General features: G+C 37.6%; 1 protein-coding gene across 6 annotated transcripts in view; it reads left to right on the top strand.

Moving 5' to 3' along the window:
• Window positions 1-27796, top strand: part of CCDC171 (coiled-coil domain containing 171) — a 171289-nt gene that overhangs the window by 126436 nt on the left and 17057 nt on the right. The window contains exons 25-26 of one of the 6 annotated variants that reach the window (XM_083816336.1): window positions 11889-11934; window positions 20109-20261. The exons of 1 other annotated variant lie outside the window; for it this stretch is intronic. In XM_083816336.1, coding sequence (XP_083672462.1) covers window positions 11889-11934; window positions 20109-20261 — 199 coding nt within the window. Of the gene's footprint in view, window positions 1-941; window positions 2885-11888; window positions 11935-18786; window positions 18842-20108; window positions 20262-27796 lie in introns of those variants that run through there. 4 more of the 6 variants (XM_083816341.1, XM_083816338.1, XM_083816337.1 and 1 more) reach the window with 4 other exon arrangements.

Below are 27796 nucleotides of genomic sequence, written 5' to 3'. Positions count from 1 at the left end.
TCTGCTCTCTGTCCCTGCTCTGCCCCTCTCACTCTTTTGGGTTCCTCCTTTTCCCTCCCTGTCTTGTTCTCCCTCTGTTTTCAGTGTGTGTTAGTCTGCTCATACAGGTTTAGGAAGTCCACCTGGGGATTTACATATACTTCTTTTGGTTTTTCTGGTGTTTTGAGGTAATTTGAAATGAAAACTGCAGTAATAACATTACAGCTTATAGTGGTGGTAGTAATGTAGTCAAGTACTGACCTATCATTAGTGTTAACACATAATTATAAATTTATGAAGCATAGGTTCCTACCATTTATTTTATGTAAATTATATATTCAAATGTGATGTTGACATGTGTTATCTGATGGTGTTGTAGGTCTTCTAATTAATCAGGCAAACATAAATGTAGTTTAAAGTTTAAGGCGTGTCTTAATTTGTATGCATTTTCACTTGTTCATTAATGTTAGATTTATGCATAAGAGTTTAGAACTTAAAAGATAATACATAGTTCTGCTGGTGTTTTTTCTCAAAATAAAAAACACTTCCATTCCCATGTTTGCTTGTCAACTAAAAATTTCTTTCCAAATTGAGGAAGCAAGTGATTTCAAAGGTGTCATAATTCTATCATCAGATTTCATCATCTGCATAGGCCAAATCTTTCAAACATTACATCTAGCTCTGGTATGAGGACTTAATGACATGAATTAATTGTGGAGTGGCTTGAAAACTAAGTTGCTAGTATTTTAAATTGTGTACTTGTAAATCTTGTAAAGATTTTGTAAATCTTGTTTTGGAGCCTTTTTGTTTTGTTTTAATATCTTGAAGAGGAGAAAACTTTTCGACGGAATCTTGAAGGTAGTGTATTTATATATGCATGCACGTAACATGCAAACACTTCTATTGCTTTCTTTTTATTTCCTCCATTTCACCCATAGAAGGAACTATCCATTTTATTACAGAGGCCAGAATGGTGCCTCTTCTGGAATCTGACTGCTCAGCTTATTACTGGGTAAAACTGTGTCTTCGTTCTCCTGGAGTTCAACATACGCTGTCAACAGAACCTGGGCTGCCCTCCTCCTCTTTTCTTCTCCTCTCCAAAAGAACTAATTTCCTACCTACTGTCAAAATGTGCTGCTTCTGGACTGACCACCAGCCTGCCTTCTAATATATTGTTTAAAGAAAAAAAAAGATTATTTATTAATATCATGATACTTTGTACTTGCACCATGAGTTGAAATGCTTATAAATAAGTGCACTAAACTCATGAGAGTGGAATTACACCTTCTGCAACTCTGATCTTTTGCAAATTCCATTGTACTAAAAATAAAGTTGATGCAATGCTTAAGGAGCAATAATTAACATCTAAATAAAATCTGAATGACCAGATTGAAGAGATTTAACATGAAGAATTCTAGCATCTCCTTGAATGTGTTCAGCTGTTATCTGGAGTCGTGTCTCCAGATAGGTTGCATTGTGACTATAAGTATTTAGAAGCCATTTTAGCATAAGTTATTGTAACTATAACTCCTTTAAAGACAGTATTCCTTGTGAGCATGTATATTTGACTGCACAGTTATGTATTTTGGATGTATTCATGCACCTGACCTGGCAGAAAGCACTCTTTATAGACTATACATAAACCTTTTTGGATTATTTAGGTGCTGCTGGTGATGGTCTGATATTATGAGAATCCTGCATTGTATTCTGTGGTATTCAAATGAATTGTATGCTCCTTGGATCCAAATTCCAAGAGAGGAATTTATATTCCTCTCCATTACAAGAGAGGTTGCTTCTGGCACAAGGATAAACCACCTTACAAGGTTTCTCATTAGTGTAACATAACCAGAGGTGCCCAAAATCTCCCCTGAGTTGTTCCAGGATGTTTCTGTGACGGCAATGGTAGAAGCTTCTCTTTGGGAAAGGCTGGTTTTGATAATAACCTTATTAAATAATGCAGCCTTGAAAATCTGAGGAGTTAGAAGACTGTATTTGTTACTGTTTAGATTACTACATTTGTTGCACATTTGTTAATGAAACATAACAATAATGTACATTTGCCCAACACAACACATAACATAAATAGGTGAAGCATCTTCAAAGCATCAGTGATGCTGGAAATCTGACTTATGGTTTGAGTTTCACATCACTTTTTCTTTCTGCTGATTGTGTTCCCAATTTACTCTTCTTTTCACATCATTTCTTCTGGCTGTTTTTTGCTCCCTGTCCTCAATGGGCATTCTGTTACTCTCTCTCCTTTCCCCAGTTGCCCCCGTCCTTATCATTAGCCTCTTTCCGTCACTTTCTCAGCCAACTTTCACTTTTTTGTTTCTCACCTTGCCTTACTTCATTCTAATAAACAGCTAGGGACTAAATGAAGAACCCTTGTTAGAAGGCTTTGTAGTAGCTGATACATTGATTACACCCCAGTCCTGTTAAGTCTTTGACACTTAGGGACAGTAAATATCAAAGTCAGTATCTGTAATCATCAATTAATCAAATACTGAAAGCTGTATCTTTATGCCTGTGAATGCACTAACTTTTATCCAGCCTTTTTTGTAAGCATTATTAATTTTGTAAAAACTTACAGTCGAGATCTGATGCTGATTATCTTGAATGCCAAAGTTAGTGTATAATCATTTAACCTCTCTTAATGGAGAAATTTCTTTTTTGACCCTTTCAAGCAGTTGTGTAAATATCTGCCTTTGTCCACTTAGAATTTTTCATACATTTCTAATTGTGGTATGTGGGTAATCTGTTAAGATGAAACCTGTGCTGATATGTAAGGAAGTTCACTCAGTAGACATGATGATCTCAATATGTATCCAAAGCTGCCTCAGTCAATGACTGCAATCTCCTAAATGCTGTAATTACAAAAAAAAAAAAAAAAAAAGGCATTGTCCAATAACAGAAAATAACAAATAGTTATCACAGCACCTTGTTTGTTTGACATTTTTTCTCAGGTACTCATGAGGTTATCTCTGTGCAGGATCTTAGGAAAAGGAGTCATTGTATCAGATAGCCACTCCATAGCTTGGATGTGACTGTATTGTTTGATATTGTCTGCATTGTATGCTGTTGTAACACAGATAAGCCCATTCAGAAGCACAGCTGTTAAACTGCCAATAATCATGTGGGTTGCAAAAGGAATTCATGAAGTGAATATCATGAAAGATTAGGAATTGTCTGGAGCCTTACTTTTCATGCTGGTTGTTTTAATTTCAAAAACTAACAAGTGCTAGGCAAGTGAGCCTATACAATAGGATTTAATAAAACAAAGTTAATTACAGAAATATCTTAGTAGCAAGAACAGAGTCAAAACATTTTATATTAATTACATTTAAAGTAAAAAAAAAAAAACACTCTTAAATGCTAAATCTTTTGTTTACTCGTTTTTCACTTAACTGCTTAGTATTCCGTCATTACAAAGCATCTCCCCAAACATTTGTTATTCTTACTGATCACTTACAGAGAAAAAAAAAAGAAATAATACACTATATTAGTGCAAGAATTTTGTATCGGCATCAAGGGAGACATTTCTGCCCAGATACTGCATTTGGTGGGCCTTGTAGTTGAAGACCTGGAAAAGGAAGGGTTATCTACAACTTGAGTGAGTTTATTATGGCTTAGTGATTTGCTGATTGATTTCATTTGCTGTCAGTTAAGGCTCTCTTAATGTCAGTTTTCTTTGCATAATGCCTTGAAATAAAGACTGATGAAGTTTTTCAGATTGATGCCGCTTACATAAACTGACCCTGATTTGCCCTTCTGCATGACAATATAAGTGACAGCAGTTAGAGGAAAATATAGCAATGAATATGCAACTTAAGGATTAAGAAAAACACAGTAAACCTTTCAGAATATAAAACTAGGTATAAAAAAATAGGTCTTGTGTTAATTTCACAATTGTCCTATATTTAAGAAATAGGCCGGGATAACATCCTAAGTGGTATACCACTCAAGTGAAATTCCAAGAGGACAAGTTTTAAAAGGATTAAAAGTTAACTTTTTTTTTTTTTTACCCCAAATTCTACCAATTTGTCATTAATTCATTGCCTATATATATAATAAATACATATAACCAATGTATATATATATGTATTAATAAACTTTGTCTCATAAATTCACATATCTTGTTACCAGTGAGTTTTCTCTTTTATGTACTTATCTTGCAGCAATGCTAATGAAGTACTTTGAAACTATTGTCCTGATTTTTCACTTGCTGAATTGGTTGATGGTCTAGTGATAGGTACTGTTAGAATCCTAAGGTCACAAAGTCCAATGCTTTCATTAGACTGTTAAAAGTGTTCATTTTTTAAAATTGGTAAGTACTATTGCTGTAAGCGTTCTAAGACAAAATCGTCTGAAATAGGGCACTCATTTTTATTGAATGCTGTCCACTGCAGCACCCAATTTTATTGTAATCTTCTTTAACCCTTAGCTTGTCATGGTCTCTTCCACAGAAGCAAAATGGTGGTAAGAAATTAAGGGCTAGAGAGAAAAGGGAGAGGACTGGAGAGTGCTAAATTAATGGAAGGATGAGTAGAGAACTGTTTTGTAAACCTGAATAATAGGGATACACAGCTTGCATGTTGGCAAGTTCACCTGAAAAGGACTGAGTGTTTCATGGCTTCTGAAAAGATAATATCCATGGAAAGACCACCATTTATTTATTGTCCTGGAACTTTGATAGAACTCATATTCAAAGTCCTTTGAATGGCATCCACATCATAATCAGTTTTGACAAAATACGGTTCTAAAATAAAGATGAGGAGAAATCAGTCGCCCACTCCATCTGTGGGGCAAACTCTCAGTGCCCACTTAGTGCTTGAAGACTATAATTTAGTTTGGAGTTCTTTCTGTTCAGAGGCAGATTATGTTAGAATGGGACATATACCCATTAGTGTGTCCTCCTCTTCCTGATCATGACACATAACACTAAAGGTAAAGATTAGAGAGCAAAGCATGATGCCCTTGCTACTGTCTACAGTGCCAGAGTTTCTTTCCAGCCAGATTCCCATTCTCAAAGCAATCATCCCCTTTTAAAAATAAATTTAATATTGTGCAAAGATAAAGGTTACAAGTTGAAGTTTAAATTCTGAAGTTTTTACAACTGCTTGCAAAGACCATGAGAGTGGATTCTGAGCAGTGAGTCTTCTACATGTCAAAATGTGATGTTTGTCTGTACGTTGGCAAAGGTCACTACTCTGGATGCTTGATTTGTTCTGCATTTATTCTGTGTGAGACTTGCTGCAGATTTTAGTCCTTTGGGAAATAGGTAGTGGGACTGAGTAAACATTTAACGCCTAGAGGGCACATAGAATAACAGTAAATCTGGTTGTTCCTGCTTATAAACTGGTTAGACAGGGGTAAACAAAGGAAAAGTATAAGAAACAGGACAACAATGTCTCCAAAATCTCTCCCATTCTCCAACATTTTAGTTCAAGGACCTCCTGAAACAAAGGTCATGCTTCTGTATTCAGTGGCCTTCAATGTTTTTGTTTTTTCTTCTTCTTCTCCATTTATTGTTCCATTGCTTTTTGAATCCATGTAAAGTTAAGCATTCATATGACTTGTGGAAAGGACTAACGTATTAATTATGTACTTTCTGAAAAAATATTTTATGTTTGTTTTGCAAATGGTTTCTCATTCTTGTATTAAAAGAAAGAGTGCATAATTATTCCCAGTTCATCTTCTTTATAGTACCTGTGCTTTGGCATCATCTGTCATATTATCCTCTAAAAAACAGCCCAGAGCAGGTTGAGAGCCTGTGGGTAAAAATCAAGGATCAGACCAACAAAGGACACCTTGTGGTTGGGGTTTACTACAGGTCACCCGACCAAGGGGAGCCTGTGGATGAGGCCTTCTTGCTCCAACTACAAGAAACATTGTGCTCACAGGTTCTCATCCTCCTGGGGGACTTCAACCACCCATATGTTTTCTGGGAAAGCCATGTGGCAGGCAGTAAGCAATCCAGAAGACTCCTGGAGTGCACTGAGAACAACGTCCTTGTCCAGGTATAAGACAAACCAACCAGAGAAGAAGAGTTACTGGAACTGGTTTGCTCACCAGTGCAGAAGAGCTCATTAAAGAGGTTAAGATTGGAGGAAGCCTGGGTTGCAGTGACCATGCCCTGGTTGAGTTTGTGGTCTTGAGGGATATGGGCCTGGCTAAGAGTAAAGTCAGAACCCTGAACTTCAGAAGAGCCAACTCCCAGCTGTTCAGAGAACTAGTGGATGAGTTCCCATGGGACACAGTCCTTAGGGACAGAGGATCTGATCAGATCTGGAAACTCTTTAAGGATATTTTCCTTGGAGAACATGAGCTCTGTATTCCCATATGTAATAAATCAAGCAGAGATGGTAGGAAACCAGCATGGTTGAACAAGGACCTGCTGGTCAAACTTAGTCAAAAGAAGGAAATGCACAGATGGTGGAAACAGGGCCATGTGCCCTGGGAAGGATACAGAAATGCTGTCCAGATGTGCAGGGAAGGGATCAGGAAAGCCAAGGCACTGACAGAACTAAACATGGTGAGGGACGCAAAGAATAACAAGAAGGGGTTCTAGAGGTACATTGGCTGCAAAAGAAAGACTAATGAGAGCGTACTGCCTCTGACAAATGAAGATGGTGAACTGGTAACAACAGATGTGGAGAAGGCAGACAGCTGAACAACTTCTTTGCCTCAGTCTTCACTGGTGGTTAAGCTTCCCACAACTCTTTGAGTCCCCAAACTTCTAGGCAGGAGCTGGGCCTGACACAACAACTACAAGCCGATGGGGCTTGATGACATTTATCTCAGGGCCCTGAGGGAACTGACTGATGTAGTTGCCAAGCCTTTCTCCATCATATTTGAAAAATCATGGCAGTCAGGCAAAGTCCCCAGTGACTGGAAAAAGGGAAACATCACTCCCCTTTTTAAAAAGGGAAGAAAGGAAGACCTGAGGAACTACAGACTAGTGAGCCTCACTTCTGTGCCTGGGAAGATCACGGAACAGATCCTCCTGGAGACAATGTCAAGGCACACTCAGGACAAGGAGGTGATCCAGGACAGCCAGCATGGCTTCACCAAGGGCAAATTGTGCCTGACCAATCTGGTGGCCTTCTATGGTGGAGCGACTGCATCAGTCGACAAGGGAAGACAGACTGATGTTATCTACTTGGACTTTTGTAAGGCCTTTGACATGGTTCTGCATGACATCCTAATCTCTATATTGGAAAGATATGGCTTTGAAGAGTGGACCATCCAGTGGATAAGGAATTGGCTCAATGGCTGCCCCCAGAGATTAGTGGTCAATGGTTCTATGTCCAGGTGGAGGCTGGTGACAAGCAGTGTCCCTCAGGGGTCTGTCTTGGGACTGGTGCTTTTCAATATCTTCAGTGACATAGATGATGGATTTGAGTGCACCCTCAGCAAGTTTGCAGATGACACCAAGCTGAGTGGAGTAGTTGATACAACAGAAGGAAGGGATGCCATCCAAAGGGACCTGGACAGGCTGGAGAAGTGGAACCATCTGAATCACATTAGGTTCAACATCCCAAGTGCAAGGTGCTGCACCTGGGTTGGGACAACCCCAGACAAGAGCACAGACTGGGGGAAGAAGTCACTGAGAGCAGCCCTGCAGAGAATGACTTGGGGATTCTAGTAGACAAAAAGCTCGACGTGAGCCAGTGGTGAGTGCTTGCATCCCAGAAGGCCAACTGCGTCCTGGGCTGCATCAACAGAGGTGTGGCCAACAGGTGGAGGGAGGGGATTGTCCCCCTCTGCTCTGTCCTTGTGAGGCCCCACCTGGAGTGCTGCATCCAGGTGTAGGGCCCCCAGCACAAGAAATATGTGGATCTGTTAGAGCAAGTCCAGAGGAGGGCTACAAAGATGATGAGAGGGCTGGAGGACCTCTTGTATGACGAAAGGCTGAGAGAATTGGGGCTATTCAGCCTGGAGAAGAGAAGGCTCTGGGGAGACCTCATTTCAGCCTTTCAATACTTAAAGGGGTGTTATAAAAAAGGTGGAGAAGGACTTTTTACTTGGAGAGATAACAGGACAAGGGGAAATGGTCTTAAACTAAAAGAGGATAGACTTAGATCAGACATTAGGAGGAAATTCTTCACTGTAAGGCAAGTAAGGCCCTGGAACGGGTTGCCCAGAGAAGCTGTGGATGCCCCATCCCTGGAGGTGCTCAAGGCCACGCTGAATGGGGCTTTGGCCAACCTGATCTAGTGGGTGGCATCCCTGCCTACGTCAGGAGGGCTGGAGTTAGATGATCTTTAAGGTCCCTTCCAACCCAAGCCATTATATGATTCTGTGATCCTACCTTTCTCTCCCACTCCATCAGCAGTTATTTTTTTCATGATTTCCAAATTACAAGAAGGTGAAAAACACTAAAAATATTTAATAGTTTCTACATTTGGTAAGTAGCGGAAGTGATTTCTCTATGTTACTGACATGCATAAGCATAGTAGCTCATAAATCTGTAGTTGTAAAGTTCTGAAAAATGACTAAGGAAGAAGTGTGCTTCTGAAATAATTAACGTGAAAGGTAGTTTGGAAAATGCTGTCCTCTACAGTGTTTATAAGTTATGACAGCCTGAAACCTGTGGGTTAGAAGTAGTCCCTCTGATTGATCTTCCTTTAAGGTCACCACACAAATGCATGAAGCTGCAGTGCCTGCAGTCATTACCAAATCTGGTGAAAGAGTGACATAAAAAGGACTTTCTCCATCTAGTTATAAGACTTTGCTCTAGTGTATTTTAACACTTTGTCCTAGGGTATTTTAATTCTCATCCTACTGTTAAATAATACTTTATGCTGTCTAGACAAATTAATCTCACCAAGGACAATCCTCCTTCGTCTTCTCCTTTCAGTGTTCCTATAAACATCCAGCTTTATAGACACAGTTCAAAATGTCACTGTATCTTCTCCTCTTATGCTTCTAAGGAGTTGGATCCAGTTGTTGACTATTGGCCAGACAAGGGAATGGACCTTATTTGCCAGACTCCCAACCTAATTATTTAAATTCTATTCTGCAATCTGATGATATTTTTCCATATAATACAAAATCACTTGGTGCATTTGCTGAAGACAAATCAGAAAATCAGTGTCTTCTGAAGTTTTATCTAAAAAAGCTCATCAGAGAACAAGTCTTTAAATTGTTTGTCTGAGTGAGGACAACTGGAGCTTTGCCAACGGAAGAGTTGTCTCTTGTCTTCGTCTTTAAAGCTGTTACAAGTGAGCAACTTTCTCACTTAGCTTGCTGACCTCTTGCAGAGAAGGGACTTAAAACCAGACTCGTGTATAGTGGTGTCTTACTCATCCACAAGTTTTTATCACGTGTTGATTGAGATTTACCCTTCAGAGTTGAGGTAATCCATCTTCTATATGACCAATACCATAAAGGTAGGCAAACAGATTTTTTCTTGACAAGGGTTTTCTTCAGCTATGCATACATTGTTGGTAGAACTAGACATTCAGAGATGACGAGGACTATTTTATCCATTCTTCTTCAGACTATGATGGTTAAAAGCAAGGCTTGGGAGGAAAATATTTATTTCATACTAAGCTTAAGGATAGCCAATGATCAACCTTGGTGTCAGTACCACATTTGTCAGATGTTGTCTGTATTTTCCAACTTCTGTTTTGGAACAAAGAATGCTAATGTGTTTGTTCATTGTGAAGGTCAGTAGTAGACCCTGTGCTCATACAATTTCCTTTGACAATTCAGGTTTTGCGACAAGAGACATTGTCCCTGCAGTTTCTAATAAAACATTTTCATGGTGTAAATCAGGAATCAAGTCTTGAAATCAAGTCTGAGTGAAGACCTAGCCATCCCTATGTTTTTTTGTTTTGTTTTGTTTTAATACAAAATTTGGTATGAAGCAGATTAGTGATATCACTGAGTTTAGACAGAATGAATGGAGAACACTTGTCCATTCTGTATGTGGCTATGGGCATTAGAGTTTGTTCATTTATCTGAAGACTGCAGTTAAGTTTTTCTAGATCATTGCTTCATCGTTACTTGGTATGTCTGAGACTGAGTGGTGCTTTTTTGTATGCTGGCATAATGAATTTATGCACATAACTGATTTTGGGGTGAGAGACAGAAGTGAAAGATTGGTTTGCTATTCAGGGTAACAAGTATACTTTCAGGCTTCCTGACAAAATCAGAAAACATTGCATTAAGTAGGATGAAATATTTTTGTTGAATTAGAACACAGTACTACCATGAGCACTTCATAAAAAAGCAGGGGAAATGAAGTGACTATATCACAAAACTTTGTAGCATTCTAGTTCCTGGGTTCCATTAGATCAGGGCATTCACCTACAACCTGATATGAATATAGACATAGTAATGGTTGTTTATATATGAACCACATAATAGCAGTTCTCATATCCACTCAATCTGCTGGAATGGACCTTTGTCACTCCTAACAAATGGTAACTACAGCATAGATTATCTCCATCTTTTTGCATGGAAAATACGAGGTGGACAGATTTCCCTCTGATTGCATATTTTATTTTATTTTATTTTTTATCTTAATTCAGTTTGAAGATGTTTTAACCTAAAACTAGGGGTTAGACTAGATGATCTATATCCCTTCCAACTTGGGATATTCTGTGGTTGACAAGCTGCTTCCTGTGGCCAGAAAGGAATAATCTATATCCCTTCATAGCTCTAGTCAAAATATTTAAGGAAATCTCTATACTGAACCTACCTTTTGGAGGATGATAATATTCATTTGTTGGAGTCAGCAACAGACCTTTTCTACAGGGGTTAAAACTAAATTGATATTTTTTCATGAGTCCTAAAAAAATATATTAGAAGTCTCAATAGCGTCTATTTGCCCACAGAGCATTTTCTTTACTAAAAGTAATTGAAATTGGTCTTAAATAATTAATGGAGTACCTTTTAAAGCCAATGATGGAACTGTATTTTAATTTTCAGTAAATTTATTTTTAGTAGTATGTTGACAAATAGTCTTTGAGTTAGTTGCTTTGTTTAGATAGTTTGTGCACAGCATTTCAGAAGAAAAAAAGTTATTCAGATCTAGTACTCACATTCAATGTGAGGTTGTTTCAGATTTTCCTGATAATAACCTCATGTGTGCTTCTCTCCCTGCCTTAAACTTTTCTCATACACATACAAATACAATTAATCCATTAGATTTTATACAGTTATGACTTACTGTTTGGGTAATTTTTATTTAGAAAAAAAAGCACTGTTTTTTTTTTTGGGGGGGGCATACCAGATGTCCTACTGGTATGTAGGAGTGCCATAAAAATCAGAAGGAATAAGCTTATCTTTATTGATTCTGTTTCTTTAGACTTTGTTGTAAAAATAGAATTCTGTGCTTCAACTTTTTTACATCTTCTGGTTGCAAGTTGTCACTCCAATAGACCAAAAGCAACATGATCCAGTTACAAGCAGCTTCTACCTGCACTTGACATTTACATGAATTTTGATGATGTTTTAATCTCGTGTTACCTTAATACTGAATGCTTGATAGGACACTGTAGGTTTTTGAATAAAACTGCTACTGTTTAGTAGAATAAAATACAACTGCTGCTGTTTAGTTCGTCTTAGTGGAATGTTGTGCTCATTCTGGGGACATTCTCACACTTAGAGTTTATTATTTTCAGTGACTAACTTTCCCTCTTTATTCCCTGCCTAGAATATATGTGGCAAGAGAAAGCTGAAAGAAATGTACCAGTGTAGAAATTCTTTCACTTTTCATTTCTTTCTTGCCAAAACCATTTTCTTGAAAATTATTTTCCCTCCTGACAGACTAAAACATTCTTTTTGTATCAGCAGTTTGAGTAGGGGTATAATATATTGGTAGCATATCCCTTTAGCTGTAGCTTAAACAGTGCATTCTTCGGGGCAGCAATTGTTTTTCCTTTATATCTTTCATGCAGGTATGCTTGGCTTTGTGCAACAGACAGTGAGAATGGTATTTTGCGTGTAAGTATTGTCAGCCTATAAAAATCTGCATTTTCTTAATCCCGTGAAGTGGTAATTTGCTTGCACGGTCCATTACTGAGTAGTAAAGTGTACAGATACCTTCTTTGCTGTAAAATTATCAGGATTCTTTCTATGTGATTGTACCAACAAACACATTGCTTGATGGTCTTAATCTGTCAGTTTCCAAATCAATGTTATTTTTGAAACTTGTATACTTTGTAATAATTTCCTTGGCAATTGTTGTTATGCCCATCCACTGTGGTTTCCAGTAGAAGTACTTTCCTTTCAGTCTCTATTTCAAAGCTCCCTTTTCAATTTTCTGGTAGGAAGTCATGTCATTACCTCTTGTAGAGAATCTTGCCTTTTATTTAGAGCTTCATTCCCTTGGGCTATCCTCTGAGAACTTCGGGGTAAAGTAATTGTTATTGAAGCGAAGGGGATAAAGTTAGGCCCCGTGTGTGGCACTGAATCATGTTGGGTTGGGAAAAAAAAAAAAAGTTGTAGCAGAACTGACCTGCTTTTTGGCACATTTAAATTGTGCATGCCACGCTCGAATGGAACCCAACAAAAAGTTTAGTGTCGAAATGAGATACAAGGAGAATAGATCATTAAAGAAGTGCCAAACAGCTGCAAAAGTGCAATTTTGCTGAATGCTGTTTCCCTTGAGTTTTTTTCCTGATGCCTGAAAAGCTGCTCTATTTACATCCTCCACTGATGTTGCCACTAGACATTTTGGACTATGGGTCAGGGCAGACAGAATGGGATTTCAAATGCTAAAATATATGGGGGAAGTGAATTTTAATCCTTTTTCCCCAAATATAGATAACCTAAATCTATAATAATCTGAAGTCTTGCTTCTGAGAATGAAAATTAATTGGAGTATGTTTTAATTTGTGAACATTTTAAACTAATCTTTTTTATGTCAGTTTGAAGCAAGGCAGTAATAACAGGCATTGTATAGGTTATCTATTAAACATATAGAACTTCAATCTGTGGAGTTTTATTTTGACACCAGTTGCCTTTGCCTGCACTGTACTTCACCCAAATTCTGTACCCTAAATAGAATTCTCAGTCTTTTCAGATTGTCATCTAAACAACTTGTTATACTGAAGTTAATCTTTCATTCTTCTGAAGCCCATTCATTATTCCTTCTCTTGTTCTTTTTCATCTTTTTGTATATGTTGCCCTTAGGTAAATTTACTACCTACTAATATTCTTTCTAGTTGAAGAATTTCCTGAAGGGAGAACCTAACAGGCAAATGTTAATTTTGACTTTTTTAATACTTTTTGTTTTAAAGCACATTGTGTAAAGGAGATGATTTTGTTATTCTGGCTGCTGTATGTGATGTTACAAATGAAATGCTTACATTGTCAGGCTGTTAGTCTGATACCTTTTTGTAAGCATCATTTCACACCAGGTCTCCTTTAGCTTTATTCCCTCTAAAAAGGAGATGCAGTTCTGGGATAACAGCAAGCCCAGAAAGATCCTGTGTCAATCATACTATATGGAAGTTAAAACATAGAAATTGGTTCTTAATCACTGGGTAACTTCAGAATAGTCTAAAACCTTGAATGCATACTTTCACTTGCAATTATTTAGAATTCATAATTCACATAAAAATGGTTTGTTTCGAACTGTGTTCATTCTCATTAGAGAAGTACTGAGGGTAAGGAAGATAACATGCATGGTGCTTTAATTTGGAATAAAAAAATACTATTTTTATAATGTATAATAAACATTAAAACTTTGATGAGAGATCTGCTAATTTGCATATGCTGATCTGTATATTTCCTGTAACATATTTCTATTATGACTGAACCGATAACTGAAGTTCGAGTAACCTACAAGTTTCAAATTAATTTTTTTTAAAAAAAGCTGAATTTTCTTCTCATGTCATGTATCATGTTTCTTAAAGATTGTTGTGTACTAGTTAGTACAATGCCATTTTTATGTTAAATAAAGTATTCCTGAAGATTGGAGTCTTCCAGTCTGATAAATTCGTACATGCAAAAGCTGTTTTAAAGCATTGTAAAACACTGTGCGCCTTAAAATTTGTGCTTCTAGAAGTAGTGTACAGCACAAGGAAATTATAAGTTATTCAAAAGTAAACAGTATATTGATTTTTATTTTATTTTAATTTTTTTTTGGTTTGGGGGGAGTCTTCTGGAGGACTATCTCTAATGTTAAGTGTTCTCAATCCTTTTTAAGATTAATTGGAAGAAAGAAAGCACAGCTTAAATTTTGCAATTTTGCCCTGCGGTTCCCTAGTTTGTAGTGTATGAACAACATTAAATTAATTTGTCTCGTTTGCACTCTCAACCCAAGTTTGTCAGCTTCACCAACCTGTAGCATGAGCCAGAAGTATGTATGAATCATAGAATCATAGAATATCCTGAGTTGGAAGGGACCCACAAGGATGATTGAGTCCAACTCCTGGCTCCACACAGGTCTACACAAAATTTCAGGCCATATGACTGAGTCCAAAGAGCACAGTCCAAACATTTCTTAAACTCCGACAGACTTGGTGATTTGACGACTTCCCTTGGGGAGCCTGTTCCAGTGCCTGACCACCCTCTTGGTGAAGAACCTTTTTCTGATATCCAACTTGACCCTCCCCTGTTACAGCTTGACACCATTCCCTCGGGTCATGAAAGAGAAGAGATCGGCACCTGCCCCTCCACTCCCCCTTGTGAGGAAGCTGTAGACCACGATGAGGTCTCCCCTCAGCCTCCTCTTCTCCAGGCTGAACAGGCCAAGTGACCTCAGCCACTCCTCGTACATCTTCCCCTCTAGGCCCTTCACCATCTTTGTAGCCCTGTGAGTACCTTCGTATTAAAGATGAGACATCTATGAACAGGTCATAAGAACCTTCTTCTTCTTACACCTGCTTTGAAATAAACATCATCTGTTAATTTCACTTAAAACATGTTTAATTTTTGTTAAATTTCACGTTTGTTTTTTTTTTTATCTAATTACATGCTTATCTGCCTATCTTCAGAGAATGGAGCACCAGTAGGTGGCTATGCATACGGTTTTGCAATGCTCTTATCTTGTCTTAACAGGCTGGGGAGTCAGGCAAAAGGACAAAGTACGAAATGTTCAAAATATTCAGAGTTCCATTTCCTAACTAATCAGGATTTGAAATTTAAAATACTTTGTTCCTTTACTCAGGGAATATCACTTTCTTCTATTTTTCAAAATTTTCTGATTCAGTTCAAAGATAGATAAAGTATTTATTGGGATTTCTAGACTAGGATGCTGTCTTAAACAACAACAAAAAAGTTCCTTAGATGTACTGAGGCTTAATGTAACTTGTCCATTGAAAACTACACTTGAAAATAGGACTTTGGCTCTCTTGCAAATTTCAGGAAAATTTCAGGAGAAAAGCATCCTTTCTCACAGAATCACATGGTGGTTGAAGTTGGAAGGGACATCCGGAGGCCATTTAGTCACTCCAGTCAAGCACAGCCACCAAGAGCCAATTGCCCAAGATGTCCAGATGGCTTTTGACCAAGGAAGGATACTCCACACATTCTCTATGCAACCTTGTTCTTGTGCTCAATCATGTGCGTAGTAAAGAAGTATTTCCTGGTGTTCAGACAGAACCTCTGCTTTCCTTTTTGTGCCCATTGCCTCTTGTTCTGTCCCTGACCACCACTGAAAAGAGCCTGGCTCCATCCTCTTTGCACCCTTCCTTCAGGTATTTACATACACTGATGAGATTTCCCCTGAGCCTTTTGTCCTCCAGGCTGAACAGTCCCAGCTCTATGAGCCTTTCCTCATAAGAGGAAAGGGTGCTTCAGGCCCTCAGTCATCTTTGTGGCTCTTTGCTGGACTCTCTCTGATATGTTCATGTCTCTCTTGTACTGGAAGGGGGCAAAACTGGACTTTGTGCTCCAGGTGTGGCCTTACCAATGCTGAATGTAGGGGAAGGACTACTTCCCTCAAGTTCTTGGCAATACTTTCTCTAATGCAACCCAGGACACTATTAGCCTTCTTTGCCACAAGTCCACACTGCTGGCTAATGGTCAATTTGTTGTCTACCATAGCCACCAGTGCCTTTTCTGCCAAGCTGCTTTCTAGCTGGATGGCCCCATACATATGTATTTGTACATGGGGTTTTTCCTCCCCACATTCAGGACTTCACACTTTTCCCTCTAAGACATCATGAAGTTAATTTCAGCTCATTACATCCCGTTGAGGTCCCTCTGGATGGCAGCATGCCCGTCTGATCTATATGAAAATCCTACAAGTTTTGTGTCATAAATTGTTGAGGGTACATTCTTCCTCATCATCCTGACCATTAATTAAGATGTTAAATAGGACTGGACTCACTATGGGGTAAGCCTCAAGTTACTGGCTTCCAAGTAAACTTTGCACCACTGATCACTGCCTTCTGGGCTCTGTCATTCAGCCAGTTTTCAGGTCACTGTCTGCCCATCCAGCCCATACATCAACAGCTTGTACATGAGGATCTTACAGAGGACTTGCTGTAGTCCACGTAAACAATATCTACTGCTCTCCTCTGATCTGTCAGGCTTCTCATTTCATTGTAGAAACTTAACAGGTTGGTCAAGCATGACTTCCCCCTGGTGAGCTCATGCTGACTTCTACTGATGATTTTCTTGTCCTTCATGTGCCTGGAAATGGTTTCCGGGATTAGCTAATCCATCACCTACCCAGGGACTGAGGCAAGGATGACCATCCTGTAGTTCTCTCAGTCCTCCTTCCTACCTTTCTTAAAGACTGGAGTGGCATTTGCTTGCCATTAATATTCAGGCATTTCTTCCAATCATCATGACTGAACAGAGATTATAGAGTGGCCTCACATGCTAGCTCCCCCAGCACTCGTGGGTGCATCAGGGCCCACGGATGTACGTGTGTCCAGTCTGCGTTGTAGGTATTCCATGCCAACCTTATGAATACATTTTTATCCTGTGAGTTGCAGTAAGTTACCAGGTAAAGTCATGCTTCTTTTTTTCAGGAAGTCCTGACTTAGTGTTGGAGCACTACAATTATGACACTGAAAACACTTCTACCGTTATAACTTGCTTCTACTATTTCAGTATAGATGTAGATGTATGTAGATATGATGTAGAACTTTATATAATAGTGAAGTCTTTTATAACATGACATTGGGTGGAGTAAAATGTTGCTATAAAAACCAAGTTCAGCTGACTACTTCTTTTTCTTTGATTAATGCAGAGTAATTCATTACAATTATTGCTGTTAAAATTGTAAAAACTTATGTAACTTTAACCATTGTTAACTTGTATCCTCTGTTCCATCCTTAGAATGACTTTGTTATCACAGAATCACAGAACTGTTAGGGTTGGAAGGGATCATCTGGTCTAACCCTCCTGCTTAGGCAGGCCCACCTAGAGTCAGTAATGTTTAGAATTAATATTATCCAGCCTCACGATTACTGTGCCCTCCTTGGTTAAGTCTTCTCTCCACTACTCATCTGTCTGAAAAGGTTTTAACTTTTGAAGTGGTCCGAGTTGCATTAATATTGCTTCCTATAATGTTCAGGGATCACTTCATCTGACTTTTCTGAATAGAAGTCATCTTCTGATGTATATTTTTAAAATGTTTACATTTGTAATGGAAGGCAAATTTTTAATGTTTCAGATGTTCTGTTCCCAGTTTGCATGTCTCAGTATTGCCAATACATTCAAAACAGGAAGTGCTCGCTTAAATGCAGATCCTGCAGATATGCATGCATGTCAAGTTTTGTGCTATAAAAACTGATCGGGAGGGTTGCTGAAGTATCTTACACCTTATTGCTATGTATACTTAACAAAAGAAAGCACTCCTTAGCAGGAGAGCAGCAGAATTCTGCAGAGCAAGATGGCCCTTCTCTGAAATTCTATTAACAGATACTGTTGTTGTTGAACAATTTCCAGAGCTGCAGATATATTTTTATCTGTAAGCCACAAATAGGAATCTAAATTAAGCTGCTAGACTCCTTTAGATACAAGTTTAATAATTATTTGATAGATCTTATAACATGTAAGTGACCAGGCTCTATCCCCATTCCATGTGTATCGAGCTTCCTAGTAAGTGAAACTTTTACTATGGAAAACAGGTTTGTGACTCAATGTGTGACTGACATGAGTTATGGAAAATCATACGTAAATGAATGCCTTCCAGTGGCACGTCTAAAAACCCAATGTATTTTCCTTCCTGTGGCATTTAAAACAACTGTTCTGCACACACATTCTCAAGGATTTCACGTCACCCACCGGAAGACCCCAAAATACTGTTTTCCCTAACCTGACCCTGAGTGAGAGAAATCCAAGCTGACCCTGACTCTTCTTCTTCCAGCTAGGGCGCTGGAATATACAGAAAAGAATGCATACCTAGGGTGCATAAATGCTACTTTGCACATCGCTAAAGAATTGTAAATAACTTAGAAATTTCTTCGTTCTGGGCTAAAAAAATCTAGATGTCGTAGAAAAAAAAAGTTTGCTATGCCTGAAAATAAAAGCTGGAGAATTAATATGTTTTCCCTACATTGATTCCATTGATTTTTGGACTTTTTAAACAAGAGAAAAAAATAAATATCTGAATTTCAGCTATGAAGGAAATGATACTGCTGTTTCAGATAACTGAATGGGCTTATAGTGGCTTTGGAAATGTAAGGTGAATCTATGTAGATTAGTGGCTTCACTAACTTTGTGGTAGTGGGGGTGAAAGGAAGATGGCAAGGAATCCTCTTTATGCATTCTGACTTAGTGATACCTTTAAATATCATGTGGGAAGTAATCAAAGGAGCGCATAAGATTTTATTTTCTGTGAGACACAACTTATTGTAACATATTGGTATAATCCTTGCTTATGAATCACAGGCCCAGTCCATGGAGATATTTCATCATATCTGATTTTTAACGTATGGACAGTTGCTATATGAAGGCTCTCATGCAGTTTTGTACAAGGTGTAAGTTGTATCCACATTGTTGTTTGGTATTGTTTGTCAAGGGCTGCAGCATTTTCATGAAGTTGAATGTAAATGAAATAATCTTAAAATTAGAATCAGAGCTCACAGAGGCAGATTTATAAAACTATGTCAATCCACTTCTAGGACTAGCACTATAGAATTGAAAATATTTTGGATATTCTTTCTGATGAGAAAAGATATGATGGTATTAATTTACCACTGTTTTCTACATTTAACAATGAAAAAAAATGACTCCAGCTGCATTAACTTTTATTCTCAAAAGCAGTAGTGTGTTTGAAAACAAAGAAAGGAAAACAGTAAAAATCTTTGTGAATGCCTGTTTGTGGTACCAAGTTTATTTTTGCCTATACCACAGAATTACATTCAAAAGACAAATTTCATATTATCCGTAATATGTTCGTACAGTAGAAACTTGCTACAGGTCATTTCAGAAGGGAAAACTGTAACCTATAAAATGTGATTAACCAGTTGTAAGGAAGTCCAATAATCTCAACAGTGTTATACTATTTAGGGTAGATATAAAGTTACCAATACTGCCAAATCATATGTACTCTCTTGTGCTGCTAACTTTATTATCAATCTGATCAATATTACACGGTTGGGACATTCTTCTACTATATACATGAAAACAATTATATTTTCCCAGCTATATTGTAATCAGATTATTTACTTTCAGGGGTCTGTAGGTTTACTCTCTTTCTTTTGTTTCTGCCAAATTAATTTTAATTTTTTTTTTTTTTTAACATGGAGTGGGAGGATTAGTAACTCAAGTCGTTTTGGTAGTATGAACATTAACCTGAAGCTCTGTAGTGATTCTTTGTAGAAGATATGAACTTTAAGCTGAAATAGTGTAGTGATTCTTCGTGAAAAGAAATTGAACTTGCACTGTCTTACATGTACAGAGAGTGAAAAGTAATATCAGCTGCTCAGTGCAGTATGGCATGTTTCTAAATAGTTCATCAACACCTTCTAATTAGGGTGCACAGCAATTTTCTTTAATGCTATTCATATTTAAGATAATAGAAGGAACACAAAGACCCATTTAAGACTTTTAAATGTTTGTCCTGAGACTGAAATTTAGCTTGCCTTCTGACCTTTGTTTGATTTTTTTGATTAATAAAAGTTAGCTCTTATGTAATGAATTTGGGCATATGCTATTTGGCATTAAAGTATATCCTGCCTGGCACTGATTATTTATTTTACTTTTTAAAGGCCATGATTAAAAGTTTTATGGATGTCTACCAGCTTGCAAGTTCCAGAGTTGACATGTTAGTGAGAAAAACAGCATCTCATCGGCTTCACACTGCAGTGCTAAAGTCCAAGCTCCAAACAGCTTGTCTTCATGAAAGTGAGAACTTACCATTGGTAAGTCTGCTTTTCAACTAATTTTTGTCATTTGGACGTAGTTTCTGAGCATCTCCCTTCATGCTGCACAGTTTCTGTAGTGGCAAGAGAAACCTTCTGAGACTTTTTCAGAAGAGAAGGGGTGATAAAAGTTAACACAAGGATTAATTTTACTACTGTATCTTCTGTGAGGACCTGCTCTTTGCTGCTGTCACTGGAAAAGTACACATTGTGATTTCTGTCTTTGGCAGTACAACAAACAGCTGAATTTTGGACCTGAAGAATTTAACTCTCTAAAGATATAGCACCCTATGAAAAGAAACTGTTATTAATTGTGCATGTAAAGACAGTGTTAATTAGGATACACGATTTTTTTTTTGTAGATGGTGATGAATAATGCATCTCACTAAAGGAAAACATTGTGATCCCATTATAAGGTTAAAATCCAATTTCAGAGATCATTTCTTGTCTAAAATGTTGTCCACAAAGATACTTGAACTTGTTTAAGGCTAATAATGTGATTCCTCAGATCTGAGAAGTGTCTTTAGGGGACTGTTGAATGCAGATGTATTTGTCACACAGGCCAGACACATTAACTGTCAAAGATATATGGTCAAGTATGTCTAGAATGAGACTTTAAGTTGTGCAACTTGCATACACTTGACAGATTTCTTCTCCATCTTTCTTCACTTTTCCACACAGGATTAAGAAGAAAGCTTTAGGAGGTGGGCTTTTTTGTTGGTGTTTTTTTTTTTGTTTGTTTTGTTTTGTTATTTTTGGGGGTGTTTTTTTTTGGTGTTCTCTCCCTCCTCTTTTCTCATCTTTTATTCTTGTGAAGCTAAGGACCATAAGGAAAATCAGGATTGTTTGATTTTATGCTTGAAACATAAAATCCTGAAGAAGAGAGCAGTCAAAGCAAATGGCATAGACACCTCAGCAAACGTATATCCAAAGGTTGTGACTATCACTTTTGTTGTTTCCAAAATAATTGCATTAATTTATTATGATGCTTCTAAATTGTATCAACGTGGTGGAAAATTAGCACAAATAGAAAATATATTCATCAGTGCTGAATTTCACTTTTAAGATCTTGAGATGATAATTGTTGAATGAAAGCGTTATTTGTGGCTGTGCAACCTTTCTAAAAAACTCAATGAAATTGCTTCACTGAAATTGCTTCTTTTCTCCTCCAACTGGCCTTTCTTTATGTTTCTACTACATTTACATTTGTCCTGCTGAGCCTGTGCCCAGTGTAATTGGGTTGCTCCTTTGCTTGTTATGATTGTTTTTGTTGTTTAAATCAAGATGACCACTTGTATACTAAAGATTGGGAAGTCTGCCAAACTTGCTGCAGCGAGGTTTGCTTTCATTTGGTTTGAGAGAGCTTTTAGCAAAGATTATGCTAGTCCTGTCTATGAAGGTCTATGCAGTGGCTTGATTTGTTACAGTGAAAACAAACTGCCCCCCCCGAGCTCTCTGATGCCTGTGATTAAATGCAATTCTTTCATAAGTAATTGGTGTCTGCCTACAGTATCAATGTACAGATGATACTGTTTGTATTGTAGTACTGTCTGTGGGCCCTTCTGTACAACCCGCTGAGGAGACTAAACAGTTCTTCTTGAGACAAGGTTTAATTTGAACCTCAGCGTAAGTGTTAATCAGAAGTGTTCTAAAATTTTAATGTAGAAGGGAAAAAAAAATCAGAATGATCTCAAACTTCCTTGAAAAGAATTATATGTATTTATAGGGTATTGTTTAATATTTGTATTGTCTGTAAACTTTGTTCCTAATATTCACAAACATTGCATGAAACATGAGTTTTAGTAACTTCATGGCTTTTATTTTTAAGGTTCAGATGACAATGTCCAATTCTGATTTTGAGGAAGTTTGCACTGACGCAATTAAAGTATTAAAGTACAGCTGACTTTTTGGTTGATTATTTTCAGTGAAACGGAATAATGCCTTTCTCAGGCATCTGTTGGGTTTCATAATGATAACACACTTAGTTGTTTTCAATCATTGTTTAATCACACACCCAATTCAAATAACAAAGCAAACAAAACTTTTTCATGTAAGAGAGAAACACAGTAACTGGGCTGTCTTAATTAGTTTAGACTGTATTTTATTTTGCAGAACTTCTTCTGACATATGCTTGTGTTCCTAGAACAGTGAGCTATTGCTCAGTGCTGAATCAAATTTTTGAAAAGTTTTTCAGGTGCATACCAAGTGAGTGGACACCTAGCTTGTAAGACCAATTTTTATATCACTATGTCATGACTATCTCTTGGTGACTTATATGCTGGTTGTATAAGGTTATATGACCTCCCAGCTGTCCGTTGTAAGTTTGGGCCATTTATCAGCGTTGTCTTTTGCATGTTGAGGAGGTGTTGCCTTCCTAATTGACCTTTATGTATTGAAATTTCCTAACTGCATTGCTTTTCTTTCTATTCACACCACTTCTTTTCTCTTCTGTTGCTTTTTTTTTCTTTTCTTTTTTTTCTTCCTTCTAATAATTGAACAAATCTGATTCAATAAGGCAACATCAGTGATTCTGACTTCTCATCTTATTCTAAGTGTTTGAATTGACACCTCCATCCTCTTCATCCTCCAGTCTAGTTCCAGGCCAACCACTTTCCTTCTAGTCAATAGAGTTTAGATTCTGAGGTTGCTATGTGTGCTCATGCTAATGCCAACAGAGAGGAATAGGAGGATTATTATAGGAGGAAATAGAGGAATAGAGGATTATTATGTGGGGTGAAAGGATGTCAAGAGCAGAATACCTGTGTGCTCTTTGTTAGAGTCCACCTTTCTGTCTGTTGTACCCATCTCTGCTGATTCTTCCTCTGTGCAGATGAAGGCCCCGTGCATATTTCATTCTTGCAACTCTTTAAAATTCAGTATGAATAAAATATAGACTATTATTTTTCTAGCTTAACCCTTTTTTACCTGTTGTTCCCTGTTTCTGTATCTGTTTTCTCTCTGTTTTTTTTTTTTTTAATTACTTTTCTGCTTTTTTCCTCTACCAAGTGCTTATGCAACTTCCGTTACATTTCTAAAATGTCTTTTTTTCTGTTATCAAACAATTAACACTTTGTAAAAGTCTTTGCAACCATAACAGTTTCACTTTTCTGTATTTCCTTATTTTTTTAAATTTACTTTTTCTGAAGTGCAACTGCTGCAGTCGCAATTCTGTCCTCTGTAACTTGCTGCATACCGCATTTAGGGCCATATCTGTAATTGGTAGAACTAGTAATAATAGTAATAATAGTTCAGCTAATAATGTGTCATTGGTGTGGCCATATATATAGACTTGTCTATGAGGATTTAGGTTCCAGAGGAAGAACAGAGAAGCCAGCAGTCAGCCTCTAGCATGAAATAAGATGGAGAATTTCACTGAGCACTGAGCACTGAATTCAGTACAGGACTGGCACTGCCATTTTCTCCATGAACTTTAAGAAACTCTGTTCCAGTTACAAACTTCTCAGTGGCCTTCCCTTTATGTGTCAATGTCCTTATGCCTTCTTACAGCTTGCCTTAGGAAAGCTTATGGTTCTTAGAAGGCAGTCTTAGTGGAAGTATTTCACCAGGAGGAACTGTACATATAAGGAGAGAAGATACCAGCTAAAATGTTCCAATGTTTCTTATTTTTTTCCTGATTATTTTTTGTTCAGCAGCAGTAGACATCAAAAACTGGACTGTCCTTATGGGTTTCCTATTAAATGAACACTTGCCAATATTTTCACAGAACTGGATTCTACTCCTTTGATCCATTTTACTTTTTCAAATGCCCGAACTTATTACTATGCTTGCACTTTCATTCAGAGTTGTAGTAGCAAGCAGGCTTTGAACTGTGAGCTTATAGATGCTGTACTCTACAGTAATATAGTCATAAACAATTATTTTGTGGGTGCTGTGATGAAACGTGGCATCACGTTAGTCACATGGCAAGCATGAGTCCATGCCTAAGGGAATTTGTTGCTGCAAGCGCAGTGCTGTGGGGAGTGGATGCGGTGACACTGTATTTTCCAGTGTCTGACACGCATCAGGAAGTGACAGAATTCAGTCCAATATAATTGTGCTCCAGAAGATATTTTCGTGGCTTTCAGCCCTGAGATTTTGTGCCCGGTGTCAGTACCACTGTCAGAATTTTAAGGATGTGAAATATTCTGCTATTAGTTTTGGCAAACAAAAGAAGCCCTTGTAACTCTATTCCAAACAGTCAAGTGTTTCTCTGATCCTGAGTGTACTTTGTGGTCCATTCCACTCTGTGGCATGTGTGTGCAGGGAAAATAGGAGGGAAAAGGACAGCTATATTTAATAGTCACCCAGAAGCATGCAGTGATCCTCCTTCCACTTTTTTTTTTTTGGCTTTCACATCAGAATCAAAGGAGAGTAGAAAATGAATGAAGGGGAAAAGAGACTAACTTACAAAGCTGATGAAGAAAGCTTTCTATGATGTTCTGGAAAAAAGGAAATTTGGGGAGCCAAAAGGATAACTTTAATTGTAAAGGTAGAGAAGGCAAGTTTCAGATGAAGAGAAAGTCTGTAAGAAGAGCGGAGTTCTCATGCAACGAGCCATGAAAACAACTGTTGTCTTTGGATGCTTCTCCTAACTCGGGTTGAAGATCAAATCGCTCATTGCTTTATGTGGCTTTGCATCATCCTTCCTTTTTTTTTTTTTCCCCCACAGTTGTGTCTGTGTCTGTCTTTTGTCTGAAAATTCCTAGTGATATCTTGTAAAGTACTGCAAATGTAAGGATTACAAGTTTCAGTAAGGTAAGAGAAGCAACTAGAATGATCCTACATGTGAGAATATGTATACTTTTATATTTTTTATTGAAAACAGAATTAAGCAGAAAGTATAATTCATACTCAAAGCAGTCGGCTCTTGGTTCTCATGACCTACTTGCATCTTTTTGATGGGAGGGAGAGAGAAAATAAATGTTTGAAACTCAGACTTACCAGTTAACTGCACCACTGACACTCTCTTCCTACTTAGCCAGACTAGTCTGGGCAGTGCATGCCTTTCCCCATACCCTTTGTTTCCATGTCACTGGTTCAGTCAGCATTTCAAGGCTGGGACCTGCCTCTAACAGAGATGCAACATCTTACGTTTATAATTATGAGAAAGGAACTGGAGAGGAAGAAATAGACCATTGCCTTTTCACTTGCTGCAGAGGAGAAAGTCTTGAACTCCATCAGTGTAGTGTTAAATGTCAGAGAACGTCTTTCATGGGCCAGAGCCATATCTCTTGTGTTAGAACATGGAATGACTGATGTAGCTGGGGGAATTCTTCCCAGATGTTGCAAGAAGCAGATAGGTCCTGGATGAAAACTTTGCTTGGCTTTTCCACTACTTCATGCTAGCCTGATGCACAGTTCAACCAAAAATATTTTTTTGAAAGATTTGGAATCAAACCGGTTTTGTAAAAGATTTGGAAACACTAGTTTTCAATTTTCTGTGCAAAGAATTAAGCGGACTTAATATTTTCATCGTTACCTTTGTCTTGCAGCATTTTCTTGGCATTAGTCCAGGGCAGAATTTAGTAAGATGTAGACCTCAAATAACTGTAACTTTGCTCAGTACTGTTAATTACCAGTGCATGGTTTATTTACTGTGAAACATAGGAATATTCTTAAAGTGGTAGAAGTAAAGGAAAATACAGCAGCCCTGTAAGGAGAATTTTCCCACTATTGAAATAATAGACAAGAATGTGCAGAAATACTGGAATAAGCAAAAAAATAAAACTATTCACTAGGCTTGAAGTCTTTTGTCAGAATAAACCTGGAAAGCAGTAACATCTACCAGGGAGTAATTTTTTTACTGAAGTATTTGAATTTCTTACCTGACCGTAAGCAACTGACCATCAGTTGCCAACTTTACTGCATAGTCAAGGAATGCAGGTATCCTGGTATAAATGCTCACCTTGTTATGTGGTATTGCTTACATAAGTAATAGTTGTAACCAAGCAGTATAAATCATATAGTTTAAACTATTTGCTTATTATGTAGTACCAATAAAAATATAATAATATGAAACCAATATGATAAATCATATTATGTGACTTGGGGCAAGGTGTTCAGAAAGAGTTACAGCAATCCACCAACACATTTGCTGTTTGGTAAAGAACACTTCCTTTTCTATGCAAAAGTTTTTTGATACTCAATATTCTGGGTATGTGAACTTTTAACTTGTCAGACTCTTGTAACATATTTGAAAATTATAGTAATTTGATTAAAATGTTGCCTATAAGGCAAAAGGTTCAGTTAATAGAATCCATATGTAATTAAAATGCAGAACTAAATGTAATCAGACCCCAGTGACTGGTGCCTTCATATTGATAGTTTTACAATGGCCTCTGGGGTTGAAAGTTTATGTTAAAGTTACTAATGTAGCTGTGCTCCAGAAAATGAGCAAGGCAATTTAGCCATTTCAAGTATGACAACATGCTGAAGCAATAGTCACACAATACAAGAAGTTGATACTCTGAATTTTAGGGGTATCTTCCACTGGCAGGTGGTAGAAGCACAAGAACTACTTGAGTACACTAGTCAGAGAATTGCATTCAGCGGCAGCACTGTTGTATAAACATCCCTAAATGAAGGATCTTGCTGTGAGCATCTAAGGGTGTATTTTTTTTAATAACACAGTCACTTAATTTGTGTGAATTCACATTTGAATCATCTGAAAGTTATAGACACAACACTATGTACCAACCCACAAAAGAAGTTAAAAAAATTTCCTGAACTTAAAAAAAAAAATAAAAAATTATTTTCTCTGGACAGTTTTAAGAGTCGACATCCTGTGTTAGAGTTCTCTAATCATCACCAGCACAATTTACAATCAGAACACACAGAGAGCCAGTTCAGACCAGCTCATCTGTTGACTTTGGCAGAAGCCCTTAATCTCACTGTGTGCAGCTGCCACTTGAGAGCTGGGGACTCGGCAGAGAGCCGAAGGAGGGTGGGATACGGGGTTGGTCAAGGCATGAACACATAGGCCTGCTTCATTTCAACAGTCGTACACTGCTTTTTTTATAGTCTTTTCATTTTACAGCCTTTTTTTTTTTTTTTTTTTTTTTTAAACCTGAAATTAAATGAGGACCTCTCATGAGCCACTGCGCTCCAGGCATAAGAAATTGTAATGTCTGGCTTCCAGAAACTGTCCCGTCAAAATGTGCTTCTGATTAGGTGGCTTAATTACAGCTGTGAAAACAATGTTGATTTAGGCCTCAAGATTCCAGTGCATGTCAGCCGTTATTAGCTAGCCTTGGACTGAAGCCACCATTTTAAAACTCTGTACCACTAAAGTCACACACTGCCTGACAACTTTTTATTTAGGCAGAAATGTTGCCAGAAGCAACACATTTTATGCAAAATATTTTTCATTGTGCAAATTTCAAATGTGACACTGTTGATGGACATAAAATGGGTAGTTATGGCTGGACTTCACCAAGTCCAAAGCCTAACTTTTGCAAAAATAAAACCCCAAACCCTGTTTAAAATAGTTGTTATAAAGTTTGACTGACATAATGCTTAATTTTAATTCCTTTAAT

This window comes from Anser anser, assembly GCF_964211835.1.
Source record: "Anser anser genome assembly, chromosome: Z".
Taxonomy (NCBI): domain Eukaryota; kingdom Metazoa; phylum Chordata; class Aves; order Anseriformes; family Anatidae; genus Anser; species Anser anser.
This window is presented reverse-complemented; position numbering and strand designations above follow the sequence as displayed.